We start from the raw sequence: 27,875 nt of genomic DNA, 5'->3' as shown, positions 1-27,875 counted from the left end.
TTCACCAGTTCTCTTCCTTCTTAGACTCTGCCAATATGGCTGCACTAATCCATGCTTTTGCAACCTCGCTGTTGGACTACTATAACAAGGTCCACATGGGACTTCCCTTGACAGCTCAGAAGCTGTAACTGGTTCAGAATGCAGCAGCTCAATTATTGTTAGGGCCAGCTGAAGGGACATCTTAGCTAGTTTAAACAGCTACAAAGGCTGCTAGTTCATTTCTCAGTTCAGGTCAAGCAATACCAATCAAAAAGCAAATGTATGGCAGTTGCAACAATGACAATTCACTTATTCTAAATTATAATTTAGACTGACTCATGTAGGGAAAGAGAGGAGTTCAGTCCTTGATACTCATTCATTATAAATTCCCTCACCAAGTTAAATGCACACAGATATGCTCACCCACTGAGCAAACAGAAACTGCTCTAGATGTTGAATCTGTACAAGAGGAAGAAGTCTTTGCTTAATTTCATATATTTTAAGGCTGACTGCAGTTAATGCACTGGTAAGGGAAAGTACCTTTCTCAAGGGCAGTGTCTTCTTTTTCAAGACAACAAAGTCCCCTTCTGCACATGCAAAATAATGCACTTTCAATCCACTTTCACAATTGTTTAAAAATGGATTTTGCTATTCCACACAGTAAAATCCAGCAGCAAAGTGCACTGAAAGTAGACTGAAAGTCCATTATTCTGAATGTGCGGAAGGGGTCTAAGAATACCCACAAATAGTCTCCTGTCCAAGGAGCCACCAAAACATGTAGCCAGATGTCATGATCTGCATATAAACCATTATTCTTGAATTTGAGAGGCCACATATACCAATCCTAAAACACAGTAATTTGAAGATCCATTGAAGTGTATTTAATACTGGTACAGTAAAAAGTCAATATAACCACATAATCAGAAGTCAAAAGATATGTGCTGATTTTCTGTATAGTTGGGATGCACTACTTTGAGAAAGGTTATAGCAATCTGCCAAACACATCCGGCAACCAACAAGAGAAACATCCCATTTTTTCCATTTGTTAGGGGCAATTAAAAAAAAAACACCACCATTGCCAAGAGCCTGGCATGATGCTATATATGTTTGGGAGGATTTGGTTGGGGGAGAGGGAAGTCCTCAAATTGTGCAGGCCTGCTGTATACTGTATTTTCACTATCTTGTATGCATTTATTATTTTGAAGTCAAAAGCAACAGTACAGGGGAAATAAGCAACCAACCTTAGAAACCAAAAGCTGCATTTACCCCAGAGCAATGAAGAAAAGCTTCTATTTCGACAAAGACCTTCAGAGGCATATGTGGGCATAATATAGCTCAAAGGGCAACAATAAATGACTTATGTAATTTAGATGGGTGAAACAAATTATACAAATGACAAACTCATTGTTCATTGAGGAACAAAGCTTTGGCGCTTCCAGTGTACGCCATTTCTAGAAAGGGCAAGATGTATTAAGCAAAACGGTTACAACCCAAACGTATCGTGTTTTTTCCTCCAAGTTTTAAAAAACAGGGTTTTCATTACAAGAGCTGTGCATATCCAGACCCACAAGGCATGCACACCTGCTCTGGCTGAGCACATGTGAGACTGTGAAAGATCTGTTGTACTTGTGTTGATTTCTTTGGGGGGGAGGGGCTTGGCCAGGGTGATCATTAGAGCTGTGGCTACTCTTTCTCCTCAGCTCTCTGCCTATGAAGATCATATCACGCTCAAGAGCAGCTGTCTCTCTCCAGCAGCAGCTTCATTCATCCTCCCACCAGCCCCAAGGCCTGCAAGAACTGCTTCCTTTCTCAGCTGTTGCAGGCGGCCAGAACAGGAAGCAGCTGCTCTTCAAGCCACATAACCCAATCTCTTTTACACACACACACCAGTGGCAAAAAAAGTCACTAGGCTCTCCTGATGCCACAGATAGGCTCCATCTTGGAGCAAGAAAGCTGGTGTACAGGAAAGATATATAAGGGGAAGTTAAGTTCAAAATCTAGGAAACAGCCTAGAGGAGTAGGAAGATAGAAGAGGATATATTTAACACCAAGTTTTTAAGAACTTAAGTTCAGCCTAACATTGGGTCAGATCAATGGAAGACAGTTCTGTATATTCATTTAAAATTTCTGCATGGAACTAATATAGAGGAATGATCTGTTAAGTATGATGCTAGATAACAGGTAATGGCACATCCTTAATTACATGCACCAGGAAAGGGAGTGGGAAGGGGGATGGGGGAGAAGAGACAGACTGACTTTGTATTGTGGCAGAGGGGCAGAAAAATAATCAGGATTCTAATGTAGCCTCTGCTGCCCCCTACACCAAACTGAAATAAAGCTGGGTATTTCCTGTTCCGGAAAATTGAATTTTTATGGTGTCCACCACTATTGTGAGATATATACGAATCAAAATAAAATCATTCATACAATGTGTCATATTAATTTCACCTGTGTTCTCTATACTATGGCAGCAATGTTCCTTGTCACAAAACCTTTCTTTAAGGAAACAGTAGAGGGAAGTGGCACTAATCAAGGGCCAAAACAGTGGCTCTTCTCGTGGTTTTCCATTCTTCAGATCCAAAACAGATGCTGACTGAAGCCATATCCATATGAATTTGAGTGACATTATATTTCAGCAATGCGCATTTGTTATTGTATAGTATCCTAAGAATTTTATCAAAACAAATGCATCTCTACGGGGAATTTTAAAATAGCATGAACGGAGAAAAAAGTTGCCACATCCTGCGCCTATTTTTCTCAGAAATAGGTTAGAACTGGAGAAAACTATTGTTTTCTTCCATACGGAAGCCTTTTGAATATCACTGCCAAAAGGAAGGACCAATCTTATAATTTACTCAGACAATAAATGCACACTCAGAAGAACAATTGGCTGCTAGTTAGGCATATCCTTGGGACAGTGATAAACAGTTTCTGAAATTTAAGATTCATACTCCACTTTTCTAACATTTAGAGCAACTAGTCCATCAGATAGATTCTGGGGGGTTTTTTTGTATGTATTGCCTATCATTTAAGTACATTTTAATACCCGACACTATAGACACTAACATAATAGCTGATGTTAACATAACTGGACTAAATTTTCTTGCTGATTACACATCTTTGATTAACAGATTTCTTTCTCCATTCAACATGGTGGATTCCTCACAGGAATAGGCTTGTCTAGCACCTGTTACCACCGGGACAGCCAATATAATGCATGTGGTTTGCATGTGGCAGGTTTCCCTGCAGTTTCTCGCCTGAGCGCGCGCGCGCACACACACACACACACACACACACACACAGAGGGGGAGGGAGGGAGGGAGGGAGGGAGGGAGGATATCAGGGCATTTTCAGCTGTTTAAAAAATCAGCAATTAAATATTATTATATCCAATATTCAACAAATTTCCAGTTTTTCTTTATTTTAAAAAGTGCTCTCTCACCTTCCTAGGCCTAACTGATAAAAGGGAATGTTACACGAAGATTACCTTTGTTTATATAACTTCTCCAGTAATAGTACTACTAGCAACTGGCAACTGTTTTGCACACTATGCCAAAATTTATTGTGCTACACACTTCACAACACTAAGAGAGGATGCAGGCTTGGACAGTCCATCCTTGCTCTTATGACAGTTTGTGTTAATAGTTTGAAGTAATAGGAATTATTTTAGGGCAATTTCACATATCATAGAGAAGAAGCGTCTGCAGCATTTCCACTTGAAGTTCCCATTCATTTCAAGGGAAGACTAACATAAAGACTGCATGCAAATCACAGCTGATTTCCGGCGACCCTATAGGGTTTTCAAGGCAACACAAGCTCAGAGGTGGTTTGCCATTGCTTGCCTCTGTTTCATGGCCCTGGTATTCTTTGGAGATCTCTCATCCAAATACTAGACAGGGTCAGGGCTGAATGTGTGAATGGCCCAAGGTCAACCTGCAAGCCTCCACAGGTTGTGGGGGGAGGGTTGAACCTGGATTTCCCAGATCTTGGTCACTTCCCTTTTTCTTTTCTTTTTAACTCATAGGATGAAAACCCAAAAATGTAAAATGAAGTAGTAATGACAAGCTACTCAGGAATTTCTAACAAGCCATTCGGGCCAAGACTCCTTTTTCCCCTTCTCTTTTGAACACAGCAAGTTGATATTCACACACTAATAACTAGAAGGTTAAAGACTTATAGTCATGCTGATTTTATGTCCTTGGGCTACTAGGTTTTAAATGGAAGAACTCCAGGCACATTCTCCATTTTGGTACAGTAATGAAAAGAATAATTTTTAAAAAAGATTGCAACTAACTAATTAACTAGTAAAAATAGTTTTTAACCATACAAATCACACAGGAAAAGTTTAGTGAATAGTAATGCAACTGGGAAAAATATATTGCTGGCAGAGAGCCCCAGTGTGGTACAATGCTTAGAGCAGTGGTGGCGAACCTATGGCATGGGTGCCAGAAGTGGCACTCAGAGCCCTCTTTGTGGGCACACGCAGACAGAGCCCCCCCCCCCCCCACACACACACACACACATCTAGGCTGGCCTGGGCAGCTGGGCTCGATTATTAGCATTAAACCTAAGACCGTTTTGGGGAAGCAGTGTAGATAACCCTGTTAAGCACTGTTAAATCCCACTGATTTTCATGCGAAGAACTAAAGCGCGATCCTTTACCAGGGATAAGCTCGGTTGCTGGCAATGGGGCTTGCTTCTGAGTAAACCCTACTAGGGTCGTGATTCACCCGTTGGAAGAGTTGTGTTGCTTCAATGCAAAGCCACCAACTACCACCAAGCTTACTCCTGAGTAACGCACGCCTCGGAGCCAACCATTTTTTCTAAAATAAAACCTCAGTATTCAGGTTAAATTGCCGTGTTGGCACTTTGCGATAAATAAGTGGGTTTGGGGTTGCAATTTGGGCACTCAGTCTCGAAAAGGTTCGCTATCACTGGCTTAGTGTGTGGAGAATGAAGTTCAATTCCTCACTCCGTTATGGAAGCTCACTTGGTGGTCTTGTGCCAGTGACATTCTTAACCTATCTTACTTCACAGGGTTGTGAGGATAAAATGGAGGAGGGGAGCTGTTGTCACATTGGAACCCTACTCCATTTGGGATAAAAGCAGGGTGGGTGTAAATGAATAAATGAAAAAGGTAAGTGAGCATGGTAGGTTAATGTTTCAGTCAGCAAGCAAACTTTCCAACATCACAAAGCAGTCGGACTAAAATGAAACACTGTGGTATGCTAATTTAAATTATGTGAGAATTTTTTCACACACCCTCTCAAGGAACAAAAGACATCCGGAATCTATAAACATGGTTAGGATGATGCATATCTTCTCTTTCAACTGCTTCATAGTCACTTTGGAACTTGAGTCCCAAGTAAGTGTGACAGGATTCGAGATATTCCTCAACTTTTGAGGCATTTCATTGAAAACAGTTACAAACACACTGTCAGCATTACACACAGCTGTGCATCAATGTGGTGCAAAAACAGAAGTGATTTAATCTCACTAATCAGAGTGTTGCTAACCTCGTTCCATCCTGAGCACTGCAGTTAACATCAGCTCCGTATTCTAGGAGATGTCGCACAATGCTCAGCCAGCCTCTGGCACAGGCCTCATGCAGGGCACAATAACCAGCATTGTCACGATGATTTACATCACAGACTTTGTTTTCCAAACAATATAGAACCACTTCCTGGAAAAGAGAAGAAGGAGAGAACAGACCAAGTTATTTGTTGCTGTGGAGACATGCATACTTTTTAAAAAAAAATGCTGAGGATACTCCTCTAATTGGGCTATTAGCAATTTACAAAGAGAAAGGAGGGAAGAAGCCATATAGTTCTCATCTCAGTTGAAGAAGTCAGAACTTTGTAAGACAAAACCAACCATTAGCCCTAGAAGGAAGGCTTAAATATTCAAACAGCACTGGCTCCTGCCAGATTTGCTTGGAAATAAGTTGATGGAAATCAGCAGAACTTGTATACAAATATGAAAATACTGCTAGACTGTGGTGGAATAAGTCTACATTTATCCACATTTCAATGTTGACATTGTAACTCTGATTTTCTCAATTTGTTCTGTGTATGTCTCACTGGTGTCTAGCAAAAACATAATGTATTATCTGTAAAAGCATAATCATAAGCCCTTCTCTTCTTTCTGAACCTTAAGAAAACACTTCAACTTTCTCTTCTATTTAACTGTTTAACTGAACTGCTTTCTGATATTTTGCATGTGGATCATAAAAAGGCAGACTTTTTATTTCTCTGGATTTTTGGTAGACTTATTGCTTTGTCTTGGCTCACCATCATGTTTTGCAAAGAAATGGATTACTGCTGCTAGTTTTACTGTACTGATTTAGTCGTTGTCATTGATGAATACAGCAATGATTTTTTAAGTACAATACAAATATATTTCAATTATAAAACAAATGTTGAAATCTATTAACAAACAAACTTAAAGTTGCTCCCAACTTTCAAAGTATTCATGCCTCAACTGCATTATGGAGGTGAGTTTTCATTCCTTTAATGTCTATGCTCATGGCAGGAGTTTCCTTCCCCTTACCACTCCACCTCAATGGCAGCTGGTGGCAAAGACAAAGCTAACATGTTGATGCTGAATGGCAATGGACTACGAGCGAGATGAAGTGGCATAAATATGGTACTGTAAGGACAACAGCCTTCCCCAAAATTTCCCTCACTGACAAGGTGTCCTAAGGACCACAAAAACCCCCTACGGGGCAAGATACATTTTGATTAGGAATCTTCATTCAAAAGTTCTTCTGATTTAGCTATGGCAAGAGACTATAAGAACATTCAGCACAATTAAGCTTGCTGTAAAACATGTTATTTCCATGTTTGTCAATTAACTGTAAGATGGATGAAGCCTCTGGAAGTTTGAGTCAAGGGTCATTCTACAACCTAAGAAGTCCTATTCAGTTTGTACCAAGAGACTGCAAAAATGCAGAGCTAAACTATATTTCTAAGTAGTTGAAGTCCTACACAGCACAATTGGATAGTCATTACCTTTCTCAAGTAAAAAGAGAAAGAGGGGAAAAACAGTGAGTTCTATCATACCTCAAAGACTAACTATTATTATGGAATAAGCTTTTGTGGGACAGAGTCCACTAAGATAACACAGCTATATATCCCTAGTGTGGCATCCTTATCCTTGAAGTCCCAAATCTATTGGAAAGTCCATAATAATCCACACTCTTTTAATGTCTAGTCCCATGTTGGTAACTGTAGCTGTTCGTTTAGCAGGTCTTTCCTAACTAGGTTAAAGAGGATAGCAGAAAACTAATGAGTTGTCTGTCCAAGCTAAGAAAAGAAGTCTTGTCACATGATATTAGGATCAAGGGCATAAATCACATAATGAACAAGGTCTATCTTTTCAAAACAGGGAAGACATAAAGGCTCTCCGAAATGGAGGGGTTTTTCAAGCATCGGTGTGCCTCACACCCATGCTGATTTCTGCTAGTTTAAACAGCAGGCTGGCAATGATGAGAGTTAATGCGAGTGAGAAAGTCCTCAAAAGAGCAATTGTTACAGAAATAATGCATACTACTTGTATATCTCTTCTACTATCATTAGTTTAAAGTTAAAGTACTAAAGAAGCTGTGGAAGGAATTTATAACAGCAGTCAGAGTTGCCACTTGGCTAATTGTAAACTGATCTGTTAAGGGATTTTATGCCCATGAAGTCGCTTTACACTGAAACAGGCAACTGGTGCACTGAGGCAACAATCTCTAAAGGCCACCTTGGTTCTATTCAAGCTTCTTCAACTAGCAATGTCAGGAACTGAATCTTGGCTCTTGTGAACATAAAGCATGAGATTTGCCATTGAGTTATGGGATCTCTCAGTATTTTGCTGTTTAGACTTCTTCACAAAGTAAAATCTTAGTCTCCCAGTACTAATCAATGGGAAACATTTGCTTACGTATAAGTGATGGAGCATATGTAAATGAGAAATGATCAAGGATTCTCCTTCTCTGGCACATGCTGTTGCTCAGTTCCTATTCATTTAATTTACAAAGTTCCTGATGAACTGCACCCATTCTACTTACAGCTTTTTCCCACAGAACTGGAGAAGTTCCCAGTGGATTTTATCTGGTGTCATTAACCATGAAATATAACACTGTAGGGTTTTATGGTTAATTGATTAAATGCCTCATTAACTCTTTAAACATAATTTTTTTTTATTCATAGAAATTTCAGCCCTCTCCATTGAATTCCAAAACATGCAGCTGACAACACATGAGCAGTTTGGATCTGAGAATTGGGATCCAGGAAAAGAAACATTGCAACACAGATCATTTTCAGTCTAGGCTACATTCATTCCGCCATCAAAACATAGCATTGTGTTTTTCTCATTAACCTACAGAGCAAAATCATATTTACTATGAAGCTTACTGGTAAAATCCAGCTCATTTCCCATTTTCACACATATGGCTTCTTAGCTCACACCACTGTCATACATTCATGCCACACGTTTAAACTTCTATCAAAAAAATCTGCAAAAAGTGATATTCAGTGCTTGTAAAGGTCCATTTTTAAAAATCCACCTTAAATCTCATCTTCAATAAGACACAAAAAGAAATGTACTCTTTTCTAATAGGCGCAATAATATAATTAAATGTGTTGGGGGCAGGAAAGCCTCATTTGCTCTTTCAGTACGGAAAAATGTAGGGAAAATAATATGCTTCTATAAATCCATATGCCATGAGTTTATTCCTTAAATCCGTATTCCACAAATGTGCTACAGAGCGTTCCACGCATCATCCTGTATCCCAGCCAGTGAAGAAAATCACTGAAAGAACCCAGTGCCCAAAGTCCCTTTACAATGCAACAGCCAGCCCTGTCACAGTGATTTACATCACAGACCTTGTTTTCCAAACAATACAGAACCACTTCCTGAAGAAAAAGGGAAAGGGTGGGGAGAAGAAACAGTTTGTTGCTATGGAGACTCCTTTAACATCAGAGGCTGTCACTTAAAGAAAACAGAAGGGAGGGGCATACTTCATCCTGGAAGTATTTCCCTTTAAAATTGGGGGAAGGGAGGTGGGGAGAGAGATGAATGTTCCAGAGGGAGTCCTTCTAAAGCAGTCTTCAGAAAGATAAGGGCATTTGGAAATGCAAAACCTACGGACAAAGAGCCCTTGCAGCTCAAGTATCATGGAGGCCCACGGAACAGGCTAGGCCGAGCCTTCAGTAATGCATTCTACAAGGCAAATCCCATTCCTCTAGGGAAACCATGAAGGAAACCTTAGATTTCCTGTCTATAGCCCTATCCACAACCCCCTCACTCACAATTATATTGCCTTTTATAGCACTCTCTTGCATTATACAGAGGGAAATTCCAAAAATACATAGGGGCCATTTTTAAAATATATACATAAACTGTAAACAAAATTAATCACAAAAGATAAGTTGAAATATTCGTTTCAGAATTATACTCCGCAGATCAAGAAAGTTCAAGATGGAAGCTTAAACTTTTAAAAATAAAGTTGACTTGTTACAGTGGACTGTAAAATCTTCTTAAGCTATGACAGCTTTGTGGGAGGTCACTTGAAACACTTCAGAATGAAAACTCCACTGCTTTTCTACACTGCAACCAGTCATCATCAGGCTCCTACTAGTTAAACACAGAACTGTCCCCATCACACAGAAAAGAAGGGATGAACGGAGCTGAGTTTAACATCAAGAGGGGTATGCAGAACTCTAGCCTAAAACTTTTGCCTCTGATTGCTTTGCTCATCAACTTGACTGCAATACATAAGTTATCCTCAGCTGGTTACAAAGCACTTACTCTATAGAGAGGGGACGCGAGGGAATTAAGCAGCAGCCGCACAGCAATTTCAGCAGCTATTTGCCAAATGCCTCTTGGGCTGTCCAAATATAATCCCTGCCTTTCACTTAATTGGGACAATTCTCTTGTTTTAGAACATGAACTGGCCTATGCACCCACAGAGAAAGGCAAACGGAAGGGCATATTTGTAAGTCAGGGCCCAGAGGACATGTAAACCTAGTACCATTACAACAGGTATGAGAACAATGTCTGCTAGGATGAGAGACTTTTTGGTGGCAGCTCCTATCCTGTGGAGCCTCTTCAGAGAAGATGAGGAAAATCACATCTTTTACTAGACATTAAAAATATCTCTATCAACATCTGGAGAATATGGTTTATTTTGTAATTTGAATGTTTTTACTGGTTTTAAATTGTTTCATATTACCTGCTGATTTGTTTTTTATTCTGTTTTTACAGATGTGATGAATTGTAAAACTTTTTGAGTAGTGATATATTGCTTGTAAACGTTCAAATTAATCAATAAGCCACTGTTATATATGAATGTCTATGCCCTCCCTTTTTATCCATGGCATTTAGTATAGCCACTATGCTAATTTTTAATTTGGCATGTATCTCTCAAAGAGCCTTCAGCATTTCCTCTTATTAGTTTCATTGCAGTCTCATTAACCACATTTTATATATTACTGAACCAAATGGGCTGGATTCTACAAATCATGACCACCAGGAAGTGTTCACAAAACAGATTTTTCCTTTTTCATTCAGTGCTCCCACCCCAAAAAGCGTGTCAGGCGCCTCAACAACAGAGTATTCAATTTGGGGGGGGGGCATCCAGAAGGAGTAATCAAAGAAAATCACACACAGTTATATGAACTCTTGAACAAGATAAGAGGTGGATGATTTCTGGTGATTTCCTTTCAAGCATCAGCCCTTTGCCCTGCCTCCCACTCTTCCTAAAGGTTCATGGACTGACTCTCTGGACCCACTTTTCAGAGGGATGCAAGAAGCTGCAAAGGGAAGTAAGGAGAGGAAAGATCCGTTCTATGAATTCTACAAGTTCACAGTTTGCAGGCTCCCACCTAATGTGTACAAAGAAAAGAAGAAGGAATCTCTCCTATGCCACTTTTCACACTGATAAACCTGCACCTAGCAGTATATTACTCTTACTGCTGCCTGCATCACTATGATGAGAGTTATGTGAGGTATCAAACACATTTCCTTCTGGGCCAGCCTCACAGGTATCAGGGATGAACAATAAGGTGAAGGATAGCTCTCATGCTGCCTTCCTATCTCACAAACATTATTCACATCTATTCCTGCCACTGCATCTAAAAACTAGCCTCTTGCGAACCCAGCAAGGGTGAAGCTGGGGAGACTGACAGCCAGACTGTCACCTAAAACAGGTAAACTGCCCTGTAAAGATTTGTGTGACAGACAATATCCTAGTGACTTTGCAATCAAAAGATCCTATGAGATCGTTTCTACAGATTACAGCTAAACAAACTACTAGCAGTCAATATGTATTTCTATGTAACAAATGCATATTTTTCTCCGTTTTCAGTCTTCAACTTTTACAGTAACAGTTCTTGTGTAGCAAATTTTCAAAATATCCAATTATATTGGTAAGGAAATGGGGAGTATGATTCTGTCTAAAGCCAATTAAATATACAGCCTGAGGCACATTCTTTATTGGGCTTTTACACCTAAAAGGTGTGACATTGCTCTACCACACAACAAGCAGGACAGACTACAAATCATTAGCACTTGGGTCTCAGTTTGCTGAGATCCTAGCCCCTCACTAAAGGCTTCAACTCTCTATTTTTTGTCTAATTGTTTTCCTTAATGTGAGCTTTTTTATGATTTGGGGAGAAAGTATACAGTAAGTGAGCTGCTTCTTCAAAAAGTCTTAGACCAAAAAAGCTTTTTTTAAAAAGTTCTGGCTATCTTGTTTTTAATTAACCTTTATATGCCCTCATATTTTTATTCTAGGTATAAAGGAGCAACACAGTGGATTTAGATCAACAAAGAAAGAGAGAACATACTAGACAGAACCTCCTCATCAGTTACATTTTACAATTCCATGCTCATAGGTAGCTTGCAATAACTAAAACTGGAATGAAACTACATCATCATTTCTAACATAGGACCTATGAGATGAAGAACTTCCTATCTCTTTGTACTAGTTGTTTGTATAATCATTTTCACCTTGCAAGTGAAATCTGGAGCCCCTTGAAGTCTGCTGTTCCTCCAGATTTACGGGCTCTGAGCTGATATCTGAGGAAGGGCACTTTGCTTCTCTTATACCCAAAAAATCTTGCTAGTCTCTAAGGTGCTACTGGACTCAAGAAAGCTGTTCTACTGCTGACCAACACAGCTACCTTCTGAAATGGATTCTGAACTGTTTTCTGCATGTGGGAATGACTGATAAACACACATTTGTGTCTTTAAAATACAATGTTAGAAACCATCTTATAATGAGGTGTGTCCATGTGCACACTCTCAGAGCTATGAATGTTATTAGCCCTTCTCAAGTATGGTATAAATGTTCATTTGGGCCGTGTATGTGTACATAGCCGCCCCTACTTTGCTTCTTATTCAGGATGCCAATTCTACAAAGCACATCCTGATCTGAATTCTGATTGGCAATGACAAGCATCTATTCAGGTTCAAGGTTATTCACTTGCAGAAGTTTACAGGGCTCTCCTCTAACCCCACTCACAACATATACTAATTGCGTGCTTGAATGAAGAAACAGAAAGGACAGCTTCAAGATATTCCAGCATGCTGGGAACAAGCACAAAGGGAGACTCTTAACAACATGTACAATTAGAATTGTTCACAACACCTAGCCTCTCCCACATTCTAATTCAGAGTAGAGTACTTCAGAAATAATGCTTGCCTCATATCCCAGTCGAGCTGCCCTTTGCAGAAGAGTTTCTCCAGCATTCTTATTGACAATAAGCCTTCGGGCTTCTGGAGGCATGGGACGACTTGGGGTAGTCTCCTGGGGGGCGCTTGCAATCTGCAGCTGTGAGGGCTGAAGAGACAGGCAATAATGAGGTAGTCTGCTGCTGCAGGCAATCCTACAGTGTTTGTTCATGTGATTTGACTGGTGAAAAGTCAGAGTCTGATGGAGCCGCTGGTCCTTCCAGATTCTCCTCATTAACTATGACCTGTCAAAATCATTACTGGATTCCACACCCCACCCATTTACTGAAAATCTTTTTTCTCTTTCATTAAAAAAAAGTGTATCAGTATCACCTTCTGGATTAATATCACCCAAAGGTTTAAAGCCAAATCTTCAAAGAATATGCTCTACAAAAGCCCCAGGAAACCACGGACTGTTATCCTGGAGTCAGTGAATTGGGCACTGCAAAACAGCAGAACACTTTTAAAAAGTAAAAGGGAGGAGTTTGAAATTATCACCGCATGAGTCAATACATTTAAGAATTCAAGTTGGCTGATTTTCCCAAACCAGCAGTAATATGAATGGGCAATAAAGTCTAAGTAAATATACCTTTTCCTCAGAGCTTTCAATATCTGTAATATCATCCCCAACGAGAGATGACCTCCTCTTTCTCTCCTGCACTGCCAAATGTTTTGTTTTACATTGACGTTTCCCTGGTGGCTTCTCATACTCGCTGTGTTTCTGCAGTAGGGATGCAGCTTGGAAATCGTCTTCGTCCGTGCACAACACATCTGTCTTCCAGTTTTCTTTAATTTTCTGCTGCTTGGCAGCCAACCTTGAAGCTGGAATACAGCTTAGCTGGCTCTGCCTTTTGCTGTTTATACTGGAAGATGAAAGGTTCTTCATATGCGGAGATGCTGGGAATAAAAGAATACCTAAATGGGAGGAAAGGCATAGCATATTGCATGGTGTGTTGAAAGGGACAAGGGATACACACATACACACACAGAGCTAATGCTTAACCCAAGCTCTTCTATTGTTTAAAACATTCTACTCTTGCATTTGTATTGCATTAATATTTTAAATAATTATGCATTTGAACTGTAAATGCTAACCCACAAAATATAAAATAATAGAGGAACTGACCTTCCCTCTGAATTTACTGATTTTTATGGATGCAAATGAGAGAAGTGGCTTCCTTACCTGTAAGTTTGTGCTACCAAGAATGGGAATATACTGCTCTTTCAGGTGTGAAGCTGCTGAACCTTTCCACCATGGGAAGACTGCTGCTGCCTTGTTATTTTGTAAAGCAGTATTAAGAGGAAAACTGAAAGGAACCATAGCGATTTCCAAAAGCAGAAATGGTACTTAATTCCCATTTCTGCCTTTGAAAAATCTCCCTTTGTACACAAAAAATGAAGAACGCATTAGTCCATTTCTTCAGGCATTCTGAAACTGGTTTTATGGATTCCAAAAGCAAGTTCCCAAAGAAAGGTTGTATAATAATTCTTATCAACAAGTATGCAAACTCTTTGCTGGGGATAATTAGGAAAGGAATTGATAATAAAACTGCAAAGATTGTCATGTCCTTATATAAAGCAGTGGTGCGACCGCACTTGGGAGTACTGTGTTCAGTTATGGTCGCCACACCACAAAAAGGATATCGAAGAGATAGAAAAAGTGCAGAGAAGGGCAATGAGGATGACTGAGGGATTGGAGCACCTTCCTTATGAACAGAAGCTGCAGGGTTTGGGACTCTTTAGTTTGGAGAGGAGACGTCTGAGGGGGGATATGATTGGAGTCTATAAAATTATGCATGGGGTAGAAAATGTCGACAGAGAGAATTTTTTCTCTCTTTCTCACAATACTAAAACCAGGAGACATACATTGAATATGCTGGGGGGAAGAATTAGGACTAATAAAAGGAAACATTTCTTCACGCAACATGTGATTTGGTGTTGGGAATATGCTGCCACAGGAGATGGTGATGGCTGCTAACCTGGATAGGTTTAAAAGGGGCTTGGACAGATTTATGGAGAAGACAATCTATGGCTACCAATCTTGATCCTCCTTGATCTCAGATTGCAAATGCCTTAGCAGATCAGGTGCTCGGGAGCAGCAGCAGCAGTAGAAGACCGTTGCTTTCACATCCTGCATGTGAGCTCCCAAAGGTATCTGGTGGGCCACTGCGAGTAGCAGAGTGCTGGACTTGATGGACTCTCGTCTGATCCAACAGACTCTTTCTTATGTTCTTATGTAGCTGTCATTCCAGTAAAATGAGCAGACAGCACCCCACTTTCAAGAAAAGTTTAGTTGTCTTGCAAAAATTCCAGGTGCACAACCAACAAGAAAATATTAGTCCTGTTTTACTTTTAAGCTTGTCCAAGCATAAAAATATTTTCACATGAATTCTAGATTCGTTACACATCTGCAGCATTGCATAGCCCTCACTGTATCTTGAGAAAGAATATGGTTTCTCAATATGAGAAGATGTGACAAGAGAAAGGAGGGATGTCAATAGGTTGGTTTTCATGTATTTGAAGTAAGAGGAATCAAAACTTCAATTCAGAAGAAGTTAAGGGGTCCAATAGAATCAATAACCCACTAAACTAAAGCAATAACTAAATACATTTTAAAATTAGAAGGCAATGTAGTGCTTGAATGCACACATGAAATCAAAGGTTTCTGAAGTTCTGCTTCTACAAGAGCAAGGATAGATGAATGGAATGAAAATCCGGAATGGAAAGGTACTGGACTGATAGCAAGCGCTATGACACTAATTGCTCTGTCCAAGGAAGACCCCTCCTCTACTTTCTTGTGAATATGACAATTGAATTAATAGTGCATTACAGCAGAGCCGGAGCTAGGGGGAACTGCGCCTGGGGCACACGTGTGCCCTGCGCCCCTGCCACACCCCAACCCGCCCCGCCCGGAACGCCCCCGCACTGGCACGCACCCAGTGCATCACACACACACACACACACACACACACACACGCGCACCCTTGGCCCTATGCCACTGTATTACAGCAAGTTACACTCCTGAAAAATTGGTGTACCCTCTAGGGAGAGCCCATGTCTAGTTCTCCTGTTCACAGGCTGTACCCATGAAGAGACCAGGACGGAGCTTACACTATTGAACGTTCTTCCATTTAAAAAAAACCCTGCATCTCTACAAGGAGAAAGGATACTTAGGTTTGAACCCTTCTCCCTGAATTCTAGCTGTTTGGGTGCTTGACTTTTTTCCTCTGATAGTCCTGAGGACTCGAATTTTCTGATATTGGGGGCTCATATTTTCTGACTTGAATCCCCAATGACCACCTGAAGTGGTTGAGCCCAGAAACATGTCTACTGCCTTAGCAAGAACTAGGTCTAAGACTAAGTTCTGTTTCTCTGACTACAGCATACAGTAATATACCGAGGAAACAAAGCACATCAAGCCACTGGACATCATCAGAATTTTCAGTAGATATGTGAGCATCTTGGGAGGCAAAAGCCTGTGTTCCCTTAAAGGAAGACAACTAGATCCAATATCCCATTTTATTATTATTATTATTATTATTATTATTATTATTATTATTATTATTATTATTATTATTATTATTATTAATTAAATTTAATAGACCGCCCTACCCCCGAAGGGCTCAGGGCGGTTTATAAAACAATCAACATTTGAATGCAGCAAATAGTTTCAATTAAAACAATAAATAAATTAAACATTAAAACACTAGCAGCAGTGATCTTCCACAATTAAAATAAGTAGATGATGTCCGGCCTTTACTCAAAAGGCAAAAAAGAGAAAACACACAATTTGTCCATATTCACAGGAAAGACATGATTCAGTTACTTCTTAGCTGGACAGAGTGTGAACAAGTTTACATTCACCTTTTCTCCTCTTGCAGACATTAAACAGTAGGAAAACCAACCAGTCTGGAAGCTCCAAGGACACTCAGAGCCCCAAAGAAACAGACTTGAGTTCTAAAGAAGCAAAAGAAGCTCTTGACTGATATATGTAAGATGACGTTACTAAGAGGTAAATTTCCTTTATTTTTCCCAAATACAAGAAATCAAACTTATGTAAGAGTCCAGCAAAAATTACTCATTCGGAACTAGGGGATTTCCCATCCAAGCTCTCTAGCCTGGGGGATGACAAACAACTATGGATGCAACAGACATTGCTGTAGGTAGCTGGCCCTTTTATTAAAGCACTATGGGGGTGGGGATGTCCATAGTACGTTAAAAAAATCAGAAAGGGTTGATATGTGTTGACAGCTCAGGGGATTAACCCATAGATGGGCAACAAGGCCAGCTGATCTCATTTCCACTTTAGCACCAACACTACACATGGTGCAGAACAATATTAAAGTTTCCAGCCCTGAAAGGAACCAATAGGTCCCAATCTGGCCCAATAAAGCTGTTTGTTGTGGCCTGGTTTGTCAGTACAGGCAAGTCATTTTTCCCTGTAAACCAAATTGCTTCTCTGCCTGCAAAATCAGCTAATTGCTTTCATGCCACCAACTCCTGACAACCTTCATCACTTCCATATTTTCACGGATGCTTTTGCCCAAAGGTCTGTTCTCAGATTGAAATGAACCAAGAAGAAAGATCTCTCAAAACAGGCTGAGAACATTGCACAAAAACAAAAAGAATGAGAAAAGACATATGCGCACTATGCCTGGCATTAAAAAAAATGGAACACAAGTAGCAATCTCTCTCTTCCTTCCCAGATGTTTAGAATGGGAAAAATTAGCTCAGAAGTTCAAAACCTAATAAAGCAGTCTATTCCCATGAGCAATCAGAATGTTTCAGACTTTTATAAGAAAAACTATGCTCCAGTTGACTAAATCATTTTACATACACATGTACTAGAAACTGTTATGAAGCCAACACTATTCTCCAACTATAAGAATACTAAAATACACCTACATATAAAAATGTTTTCACTTGCAAAAAAAGAAAAAGACCACATCAAGGATGGGGCCTTAAATCATAATTAATACACCACAAAACACATACACGCAACAGATTTGGCAAAACAAAGCATGAGTGAAGTTTTAGTAGTGGTGCGTAAGTCCTTTATACATAATAAAAATTTTATATTATATATATATATATATATTATATAATATAATATAAAACTTCTACAAAAAACTACTGACAACTTCTTAGCACTGGTGGCAGCATGCGTCACTAAGTAATGCTAAATTTCCCTAGTAATCTCTGCGTACCTTGTTCATTGTCACTTGTTTTGAGGGACTCTTCAGACCAACTTCTATTGCTTTTGACCTCTGACCTTTTCTTGGTGTGCCTTTCTTCTGTGCAGTCTTTGACCTTTGCAGTGGCCTCTGGCTGAACAGCCTCAGCTAAATCTTTCCTGCTTTGCCGGCCCAACTTGCCGGGTGGGGATCTCTCTGGTGACACCTGCTGCTCCCATAGTTCCCTAAGATGCTGCAGGTGACGCTGCTTTTTGGGATGGAGCCCTGTTAATTCAATGCACACCTTCAGGTTGGTCACCTCATTACAATTGGGCTCTTCTAAGTGGTTAGAGGAATTGTTTGTCATTTCCCTCTCAGGCCAGTCATCTAATGGAAAAATAACTAAAAATTAATCAAAAGGCCCTCAACTTGAAACAAAAGCTATAGTTCACTTGTGGGGCAGATCATTTCAGCTTTACCACCACACTATGCATTTTTTAAAGGAAGGGGTTTGCATGCACTACAGCTATTTGCATTGTCCAATTGACTAAATTGTCCAGTGACTGATCTTATACCCTTGAGGTAATAATCACGGTCATAAAATGGACATGTTAATTCAAAGAGTGCTCATTTCACAAAACATGCCTGTAGAGATACAAAAGATGGGCCTGGTTACCTTTGGAATTCTTCCTCTTTTTTGCTTTTGATGCAAATTCATCCTCCAGTTCCTCTATAAAGTTTTCTTTAAGGCTTCCATCATTCTGCATTTTCTCACCAGAATGTTTCCGTTTTCTGTCCAGATGTGGGCACAGGACTTGGTTGACCTCTTCTATTGATTGGTCAGCAGTCTTTTCATATACAGAAAGTCTCTCCAAACATATGTTGGTTGAAGGATCTTTTTCTTCAGAAGTTTCAAAAGTGTGATTTTGGATTCTCTCTGCATTGTGAAAATCACCTTTAACAAAAAGGGACCATATCATTAAACCAAGAAACCACTTCAGAGTCAAATTAGTGTTCATGTATAAAAACAATTGATGTTTTGAGGCACAAGCAAACTTAAGTCTAAAATACAGTTTTATAGGATAAACACTACCCAGATCTACCATTTTCCAAATAGGAATACCAAACAGATTTTCACTACAATGCATTTCACTAAAATGCATTCAGATGTCATAATAAACCCCTATTTGATTGTGTTTATAGTGTTTTCTGAATGCTGGCCAGCCAGCAAACGGGTTTGCTGCAGGATACAAGACCAGGATTTTAAACAATGATTTCTACCTGACTTGTTCACAGTGGTTTGTTGTGACAACTGAATGCACAAATTCCAGCTTGCATAGTAGTGCTGTTTCTCAAAACAGCAGGTAAAAAATACCATCCAAATCACTGTCCTTCCCATATTTTCTATTATTTATTATGATTTATTTCATTTATATCCCTCCTTTCTCCCCAGTGGGGACCCAATGTGGCTTACATTGTTCTTGTTTCCTCCATTTCCTCCTCATAACAGCCCTACGAGGTCAGGGAGATTGAGAACGTGTGACTGGCCCAGGTCACCCAGAAAGCTTCCATGGCAAAGGGAATTCTGAACCACTGTCTCCCTAGATCCTGATTGGACACTTTATTCACTACACAACACTGCCACCAGTTTTGATTCTACTGATTTAATTCCGGTTGCTCATAAAGGAACTGCAAGCCTAACTGATATAAACTGCAATACTTGATTCTTACTGCGCCACCTAATGCCAACTAGAAACACCTATGAAAAAGTGCCAATAAGAATATATTCATTATAGAAGATAAACAAATGAATAAAGTGTTGTGTACATCGTATAAGGGCAGACTAGAAGCATTGTGACCATGCTGAGTTTCTGCTCTTCCCTCAGAATCTACAGCTTTTTGATATCAAGTACCCACAGACCCCCACAGACTGGCCTTGAAAACAAGCTGCCTGACAATTTGCATCCTCAAGGCTATCCTTTCCGTTAGTCAATAAAATATACAGCTTCATCAGGCCCTTGAATTAGGAAAGCACTTTAGCACTCGGTGTTCTTCAACAAACATCCATTTCTGAAATGGGCCACATAAAGGTGCATGATGCTTAAACAGCAGATCTCCCCTTTTTTCATTTTTTTTGCCAATTTATGACCTCTTTACAAAAGAAATTAACTGCTATTCTACTGAATTTCCTACATTCTCTTTTTCCATACTGTTTTTTAGAATGCAGCTGTTCTTTATCTGCCTCTTGTCTTCTTTTCTTTGTTCCATTCTCCCCCACACATTCCTCCTCTAATTTATCCCATCAATCTTATCTCCCGCTTAACCTCCTCCTCTTCCATTTTGTCACATGCCTTATCTTCTCCTTCAGCAATCCCATTCCTAAATGTTTGCCTAATACCTGCTAGTTAAAACACTAGACTTAGAGGAATGTTGAAACTTAGCATGTGGGCAAGGCAAACCCTTACGAGTTAAATCAAACCAATTTACATAACTGCTTGTTTTAAGGTGAGACTTCATTGTCCGAAAAAGGTTTTAATACTTTTGTTATTCTGACTTATGTGTACATAACAATCACTTAACAGCAGATTCACATTACTTTTTTCTTCCATCATAACCTTTCCAATTGTATTGAGATGATCCACACAGAACAGCAACATAGAATGTAGTCAATACATGTTTAGGCTGGATCAAGGAGAAGTACAACAAACCTCAAGAATTGCCATTTCTGGATTAATGACAGACTGCAATCCAAGTAGGTATATTAACCCTTCTCCTTGTTCAAACTACTAGAGAGCATGCAGAAAGAGAAGGACAGTGGACGTATCTTGAGATCCAGTACAAATCATGTTTCTGTCACGAGCCACTTTGCTGAAAGAATATACTAGCTTGTATCCTAAAATTTGTTTTCAATGACAGATGAACGATTTCATAATCAGAAAGCTGTTCAACAGGGGTCCACTGATTCCCTGGAACCAGGAGCATACTTTCCAATTTATTTATTTATTGGGGGGGGGGGGGTGCTGGACCTGGCCCAAGGCCCAGTAACATCATAGGGAAGAGCCAGTGACATCACAGGGAGGGGCCTCCATTGCCTGTATCTATGGAGGTAGGCCCATGGGGGATTTAGGGAGGGAATTCAAAGTAGTAGCTATCTTCTTCTCACTTCAAACTCATTTCCTGTAAGCGAGTACAAGCACATTTTGAGGCAATTCAGAATACTGCCCATAGTCACGAGGACCCCAAAGAAAACCCACAGTTATGCCACCTTGGATTTTATACACCTTGCTTTCTAAGCGTACTGCTTGAAAACTCCATCTTAAAAACACAAGACATTCAGAACAAATTATTATTAAAATCACAAAAATCAGTTTATGGAAAATGACGACATTCCTGTGCATGGTTAATTTCTGCTCTTTAGGCCAAACTTGTAAACACATTTGGCTTCAACAAATTATCTTTAGTTAGCTAAAATACAGCTTTAACTTTTAATTAACAATACAACTGTTTATTTACATTTTAAAAATTAAAATACAATAAAATATTCTCCTAATCCCCTATTACCCTTTGTCCTGCTCCTACAGACATTATCTCCTGCCATAACCCATCTATCCTTCCCAGTTTCCCTGTATAGATTGCCTTACTTAAGTACTACCCACTTGTTAGGATGTTACAATTCAAAAAACCCAGAAGGTGTTTGTTCTAATTGATGTTTTCTGAATGAACTCATTAGCTATAACATTGAGATCAATTCCCTGAAAGATCTGTTTATGCCCATGAAGAAGAGCCATGTGATTGAGCCTTGCCTGTCTCATGCTTGACCATAGAAAGATCTTTATTCTATGAAGGCATGAGGATGCCCTTTCTGAGGTGCAGAAGGAATCAGGTTTATTTTGATAAGTTTAGCTAATTCTGGTATTAGCTTGTGCAGACATTCTCCCTTTGAACTCGAGGCCATCTGGATGTTTTCCAGTAATCAATGAGGGAGGCAAGAACAAAACTTTGCTTCCTAGATCTGCTGGAATGCGCCCACTTCCCCTTCAGTTCTCTCCTGTGACTGGAGCGAGTCAGCAGGTAAATCGGGCAGGCACGTCCCCTGATAGGGCTGCTCAGACCTGAGCCTCCACCATGAAGGGCAGCCAGCTGATGCCATCTTCCCTCCACAAAAATGGTGCAAAAAAGAAAGTGCCTTGATAAAACGGCAGCAGCAAGTAACACTTCATGCTGTCCAGCAGCAGAAGAGACTGAATTGCGGGGAGATGAAGCAGAGACCCATGGAGCTCTAAGACACTAGCTCAACTGAAGATCACCCCAGTAAAGTACCGTGTTTCTCTGAAAATAAGACAGTGTCTTATATTAATTTTTGCTCCCAAAGATGCGCTATGTCTTATTTTCAGGGGATGTCTTATTTTTCCGCTCCACAGCTGCATGCTCTGGTGTTCTGTTCGGCGGGCATGCTTCCAAACAAAAACTTTGCTACGTCTTACTTTCGGGGGATGCTTTATATTTAGAACTTCAGCAAAACCTCTACTACGTCTTATTCTCAGGGGATGTTTTCTTTTCGGAGAAACATATGTCCCGGCTCGTCCTCTGCGATCAGCAGAGGCAAATCTACTGGAGATCCCTGGCCCCTTGATGACGCGGCTGGCCTCCACACGGGCCAGGGCCTTCACAGCCCTGGCACCGGCCTGGTGGAACACATTACCACCAGCTATTCGGGCCCTGCGGGACCTTGGAGAGTTCCGCAGGGCCTGTAAAACCGAATTATTCCACCGGGCCTTCGGAGAGTCCAGCCGCCGATAATGCCCCGCCCCCCCCCGCTAGTAGGGTCCCCTAACATCATTGGGACCCCTCCTCATTTTTGGAAGAGGGTGGTATATGGGTCTCGCGGGCCCTATTGTAGGATGTACCTGTTTTAAGATTTTTATGTTTTTTGTATGACTTTATGTTGTTCACCGCCCTGAGCCCTCCGGGGATAGGGCGGTATAGCAAGTTTAATAAATAATAATAATAATAATAATAAAATGCAGCCACTAAATATCCATTTAATAAATCAATCATATCCCAAAAAAACTAAAAAGTTTAACATTCTTCTCCATTGCAATATCCAAAAACATGACCTGTAGTCAGGCAGCATCAGAGGCGTAGCTTGGGAAAATGGAGCCCGGTGCAAAATCTGAGTTTTGCGCAAAACGTTTCTTCCCTCCTCCCCCCCACCCATGTTTATTTGTGGTTTTTGTATTTTTAGTGTTTTTGGCCAGCAGGGAGCATAGCTTTTAGGCTAGCAGCACCAAAATTACAGAGTATCTTTAGGAGACTCTCCTGATGATACCACCCAGGTTTGGTTTGGTTTGGTTCAGGGGGTCCAACGTTATGGACCCTCAAAGGTGTAGCCCCATCTCCTATTAGCTCCCATTGGAAACAGTGGTGGATGAGGGCACCCCCTTTGGGAGTTCATAACTTTGGACCCCCTGAACCAAACCAACCCAAACCAAACCTGGATGGTATCATCAGGAGAGTCTCCTAAAGATACCCTGAAATTTTGGTGCTGCTAGCCTAAAAACTGCTCCCCCTGAAGTCCAAAAGTTGAAAACCCACTAAAAATAAAAAACCACCTGAATTTTGCTCCCCCCCAGGCGCACCCCCGGTGCAATGCACACCCCTTGGCCCCCTTGTAGCTTCACCTCTGGGCAGCATCCTAGTCAGTTTTGTAAAAGCTTAGAATGCATATATATCATCCTCTCCTATAGCAAACTTTTCAATTTTGTGCATCTGTTGGGACACATCTGAGGAAAAGCAACTGTGTAAACTGCTGTAGATATTGTCAATGATTTCATAAATAATTCTCTTATAGAAATCCTTAGGAAATGGAAACTGGTGAGTATCACACCCAGCATGAACAATGTCGTGCAGGTTTTATGCACCTAGGAAACAGTAGGACTCTCTAAATCTAGGGCCATTTCCACATGGCCACACTCGGGGGTACATTGGCGTGTACGACGCAGACGCACCCCCCCCCCGGGACCGTTCGTGCGAACGGTCCCGGTAGGGGCGGGGAAGACAGGGCAGCACTGCGCCGTCGCCTGAACGCCTTCCCTTCCCTCCGACCTTTCGGCAGATCGCCCAGGCCAGGGGACACGTCCCCCTGCCCTGCGCGACAGCTCTGGAGTCGCAGGGCAGGGGGGGCATGTCCCCAGGCCTGGACGACGCGCCGGAAGGTCGGAGGGAAGGGAAGGCGTTCTGGAAAGGGTGGGATGGCGCCTTCCAGCCGCTGTTTCCGGAAAACCTCGCTCGGGGAGCGAGGTTGGGAAACAGCTCCCTAGGGACGGCGTTTCTGCCGTCCCTAGGGCGCTGTTTTTGGCCTGTGCGGAAAGGGCCTAGGTGTTTTGCTGTCGTGACTGGCTGGGACCAGAACTGTTCAAAGTTGTCCTGCAGTTGATTTGTACCTAATGTTTTTGAGGCTCTAAATATACAACTAAAACATGGAAAAAATTTGTAAATGAGAGATAGTTACTGGCCATTACTGCTAGTAGAAATATTGCGAGTCGCCATCTTTGCTGGAGTTATTTACTGCTGATAAGTTGTCAAGGCAGTATGAATTAGCTCCGTCAGATGTTGATTTGTAAGGATTGCACAGTGCTTCGACTTCACAAACTGTTACAAAATGCAATGACTCACAGCAGTATGTTATGCTGAACATTGAGGTAAGTCCTACACTGGTTTTCTTATGTTCAGGATATTTTATTTTTGGAACTTGCCTCCAGAACTCAATTGTAGATTGGGATTTATGGATCATCTTCAGGCCCGGATCCTCCTGTAATTCTATTAGTTCCGTTTCCACAGCACCAGGGGTTTGGGAACTAGACAATCATCATTGACTACATCAATGGATTTACAAGAAAGGTATAGCAGGGTTTCAGATTTCCCAAGTTCTTAAAGCTGTCTAGGAAATTATCAAGCAGTCCTTGTAATATATCTTTTGTGTTCTTCCATTTTGCGACATTTTATTTCAATATTAGCAAATGCACTGAGACTTGAGATTGGGAAAGTAAATGAAATTTCTTGACAATATTTCTCTTTGAAAAACTCTTATTCTTAAAGCTGAAAATTGTCTGAGTAAAATCAGAAACAATCTTATCCTTCCTGTAGAATGCCAAGTTGAGAATCTGTAGATGATTCATTATATCAGTAAGGAACATTAGATCTTGCATCTGTTCATAATGATTAAAGATCAAAATGACAATGCTTAGGGTACACAAACACTTGCAGACTCCTCACAAGAATTCCGCAGAACTGGGGAGATCTGGGTTCAAAACTCCACTCCACCATGAAACCCATTGTGAGGAGTCTGCAAGTGCTTATGTGCACTTGTGAGAATAAAAAAGAGGAGAGACATATATACCATGTCACATTGAGAGCCTGAGATAAAGAGTCATGTACAAATTAGACAGACCAATTAGAAAAGGCTGCACAGTCTCCTTCAGAAAAGGTTAAAGCCCGTGCTGTTCTTCACAGCTCACCAGGTATAATCTTCATCTCCCATTTTCTGCTCTTGCAGAAGTGAGGCAGGTATCAACTACAGATGGGGCCTTCTCTGTGGTGGCTCCCCATCTTCACAACTGCTTCTGCTGTCTCCCCTGCTGATAATTTGCTGCCAAATCAGAACATTCATATTTGAGCATTTTCACTGTTTGAGTAATTTTCGCTGTTTTTGCCATGAGACACCTCAAGCAGTTTTTGTTGCATATATATCTCCTAACTGGATAGAAACAACCACCTGCCACCTGGTGATGCCCCTAAAGACTCCCCTCCCCAATTTTCACAGCTTTTAGCTATACAGCCCTTTTCCTGTGAACTTGCACATCAACAAATCATCTCTCTGCAAAATGCAGCCACTGTTGCTGCATTCCTTCTAAATCATCCCAGATACCCTTGCTTCATCCTGGTCAAAAGGTTCTTCTCTCCACAGACAAACCAGCTATGGCCATACAGTCAAAAATTGATGCCTTTTCCTGGTTTCCTCTGGGTGAAGCTATAGCAAACCTGGAAGGCTTTTGTCCTTTGGAGTGGGAGTTTTGCTGGTCTTGCCTATGGATACAGCAAGAAGGTAGGGCAGCCCTGTGTCTCTGCTGCCATTGTAATTGAGTCCCTCATGAGACTATCAATGTGGATTGGCCCTGGTTGTCTTGGGGGAAGCTCAGCCTCCTGGCCAACCCAAGGGGGAGGCTCAACCCCCTCAGACACCCTGACGTTTACGCCTATGGCTAGAACAATACATCCAGGGGGCTAAGTGGAAAATTCACTAGCAGATTGTGCTAGATTCAAGCCATCACCTATTAGGTTTAATAAAGACAACAAATAAAATGGGAGATTTTATACATAAATTATGAGCAAAGCACATAGGGATTAATAAAATCTGCAATGTTTTTGATGTCCCCAACCTGGAAAAATACTGCACTATTTGCTCTGAAACACATCAGAGGCCTATTGGGATCTGTCCTACAGGAAGAGGTGAACTGCGGTGACCATTTTATTCAGCACTTCACAAATAAAATACCTCACATCCATTCTGACTTTCAGTGTACATTAATAGTGACAGGGTCAAGATGGTGCCAAGGTGCTAACTTGTCCACTTATTTGGGACACTTTTCAGTTTATTTAGTCTGAGGATGTAGACAGGTTCTTTGGAGGTTTTAGACTTAACACTTGCTTGTATGACCCTTTCCCTTCTTGGCTACTTAAATCTTCTCGGTCTGATTCTGAGAGGTAGTTAATCCCTACTTGAGAGAAGGGATGGTTGTGCTAGCCTTGAAACCGGCTGTAGTGCATCCATCCTGGTCACAATAACGATCAACCAATCACAGATGTTCCATTCTTGAGCAAAGGTTTTGAACTGGTGGTAGCTGAAAAATGTCAAGTTTTCTTTAATGAAATTAATTGTGTATACCTTTTCCAGTCTGGTTGTTTCCATGGTTATGAGCCTGAAACAGTCATGACTGCCCTGATGGATGGCCTGAGCAGGTAGATGGATAGAGAGGGAACTGGACCTTTCAGAGACTTCCAGTACTAACAATCATGATATTATGCCACACCTCTTTTCCAGGCTGGAGTAAGAAGGCACCATCTTGTGGTGATTCCAGTCCTAGTTGGAAGGCAGGTTTTAGAAAGTAGAGCTTGGGCTCTACTGTTTAGCCCCTTGCCCTCTGGCCTGTAAGATCTCACAAAGTTCTATCTTGTCCTCTATGTTCTATAACATCAACATGAAACTACTGAGTAAAGTGATCTGGAGATTTGGACTGGATTGTCACCAGTATATGAATAACACTCATTCTATCCCATGCTTTCAGCTGATCCAAGAGAGGATGTAGAGTCCCTGAACTGGTGGACTGGAGGGAGTTTTTGAAGGAATGCAAGCTAATAAACTGAAGTTTAATCCTGAAACAGTACAGGCACTACTAGTGAGCAGAAGGTCTGATTCATAATTAAAGTGTCATCTCTTTCAGATAGGACTGCACACCATTTAAAGAAATAACTGTAGTCTGGGGGTACTTTTGGACCCAGGACTATTGCTATATAAAAAGGTGGCAGCTGTGACCAAAAGTGTCTTTTACAATCTTCAACAGGATAGCCAATTGAGGTCTTCTTTTCCTGGGTGAAAAAGAAATGGCCCCTGTGATATATGCCCTGTGATATATACATCTAGATTACTTTACTACAATGCTCTCTGCATGGGACTTCCCTTGATAAGTGGTCAGTAACCCGGTATGAAAAGTCAGCAATTATACTTTGGTAATTTATACCCTTTACCTATTAACTGTTTCGTTCTGGTTTTCTAGAAGAAAGCATTCCACTTGTTATTTAATGTTAAATAACCTTGTTGCAAATATTTAGAGTAGTGGATGGTACAGGCCTAGAAAACAGTTTGTGTTCTAATGTTAATCACTACACTTTCATTATGTTAGCAATTGGGTTTTTAATCTATGGCTATATAAAAAATTGTTGACCTGC

At 40.8% G+C, this 27,875-nt stretch overlaps 1 protein-coding gene across 7 annotated transcripts in view; it reads right to left on the bottom strand.

Moving 5' to 3' along the window:
* BCOR (BCL6 corepressor) overlaps window positions 1–27,875 on the bottom strand; it is a 100,055-nt gene that overhangs the window by 7,150 nt on the left and 65,030 nt on the right. For 5 of the 7 annotated variants that reach the window (XM_048493025.1, XM_048493023.1, XM_048493027.1 and 2 more), the window contains 5 exons: window positions 18,547–18,825; window positions 17,904–18,257; window positions 13,286–13,611; window positions 12,668–12,805; window positions 5,496–5,662 (listed from right to left, as the gene is read on the bottom strand). In XM_048493025.1, coding sequence (XP_048348982.1) covers window positions 5,496–5,662; window positions 12,668–12,805; window positions 13,286–13,611; window positions 17,904–18,257; window positions 18,547–18,825 — 1,264 coding nt within the window. The remainder of the gene's footprint in view (window positions 1–5,495; window positions 5,663–12,667; window positions 12,806–13,285; window positions 13,612–17,903; window positions 18,258–18,546; window positions 18,826–27,875) is intronic. The other 2 variants (XM_048493028.1, XM_048493029.1) reach the window with 2 other exon arrangements.

The sequence above is a fragment of the Sphaerodactylus townsendi genome, linkage group LG04 (genome assembly GCF_021028975.2).
Source record: "Sphaerodactylus townsendi isolate TG3544 linkage group LG04, MPM_Stown_v2.3, whole genome shotgun sequence".
NCBI classification, from domain to species: domain Eukaryota; kingdom Metazoa; phylum Chordata; class Lepidosauria; order Squamata; family Sphaerodactylidae; genus Sphaerodactylus; species Sphaerodactylus townsendi.
This window is presented reverse-complemented; position numbering and strand designations above follow the sequence as displayed.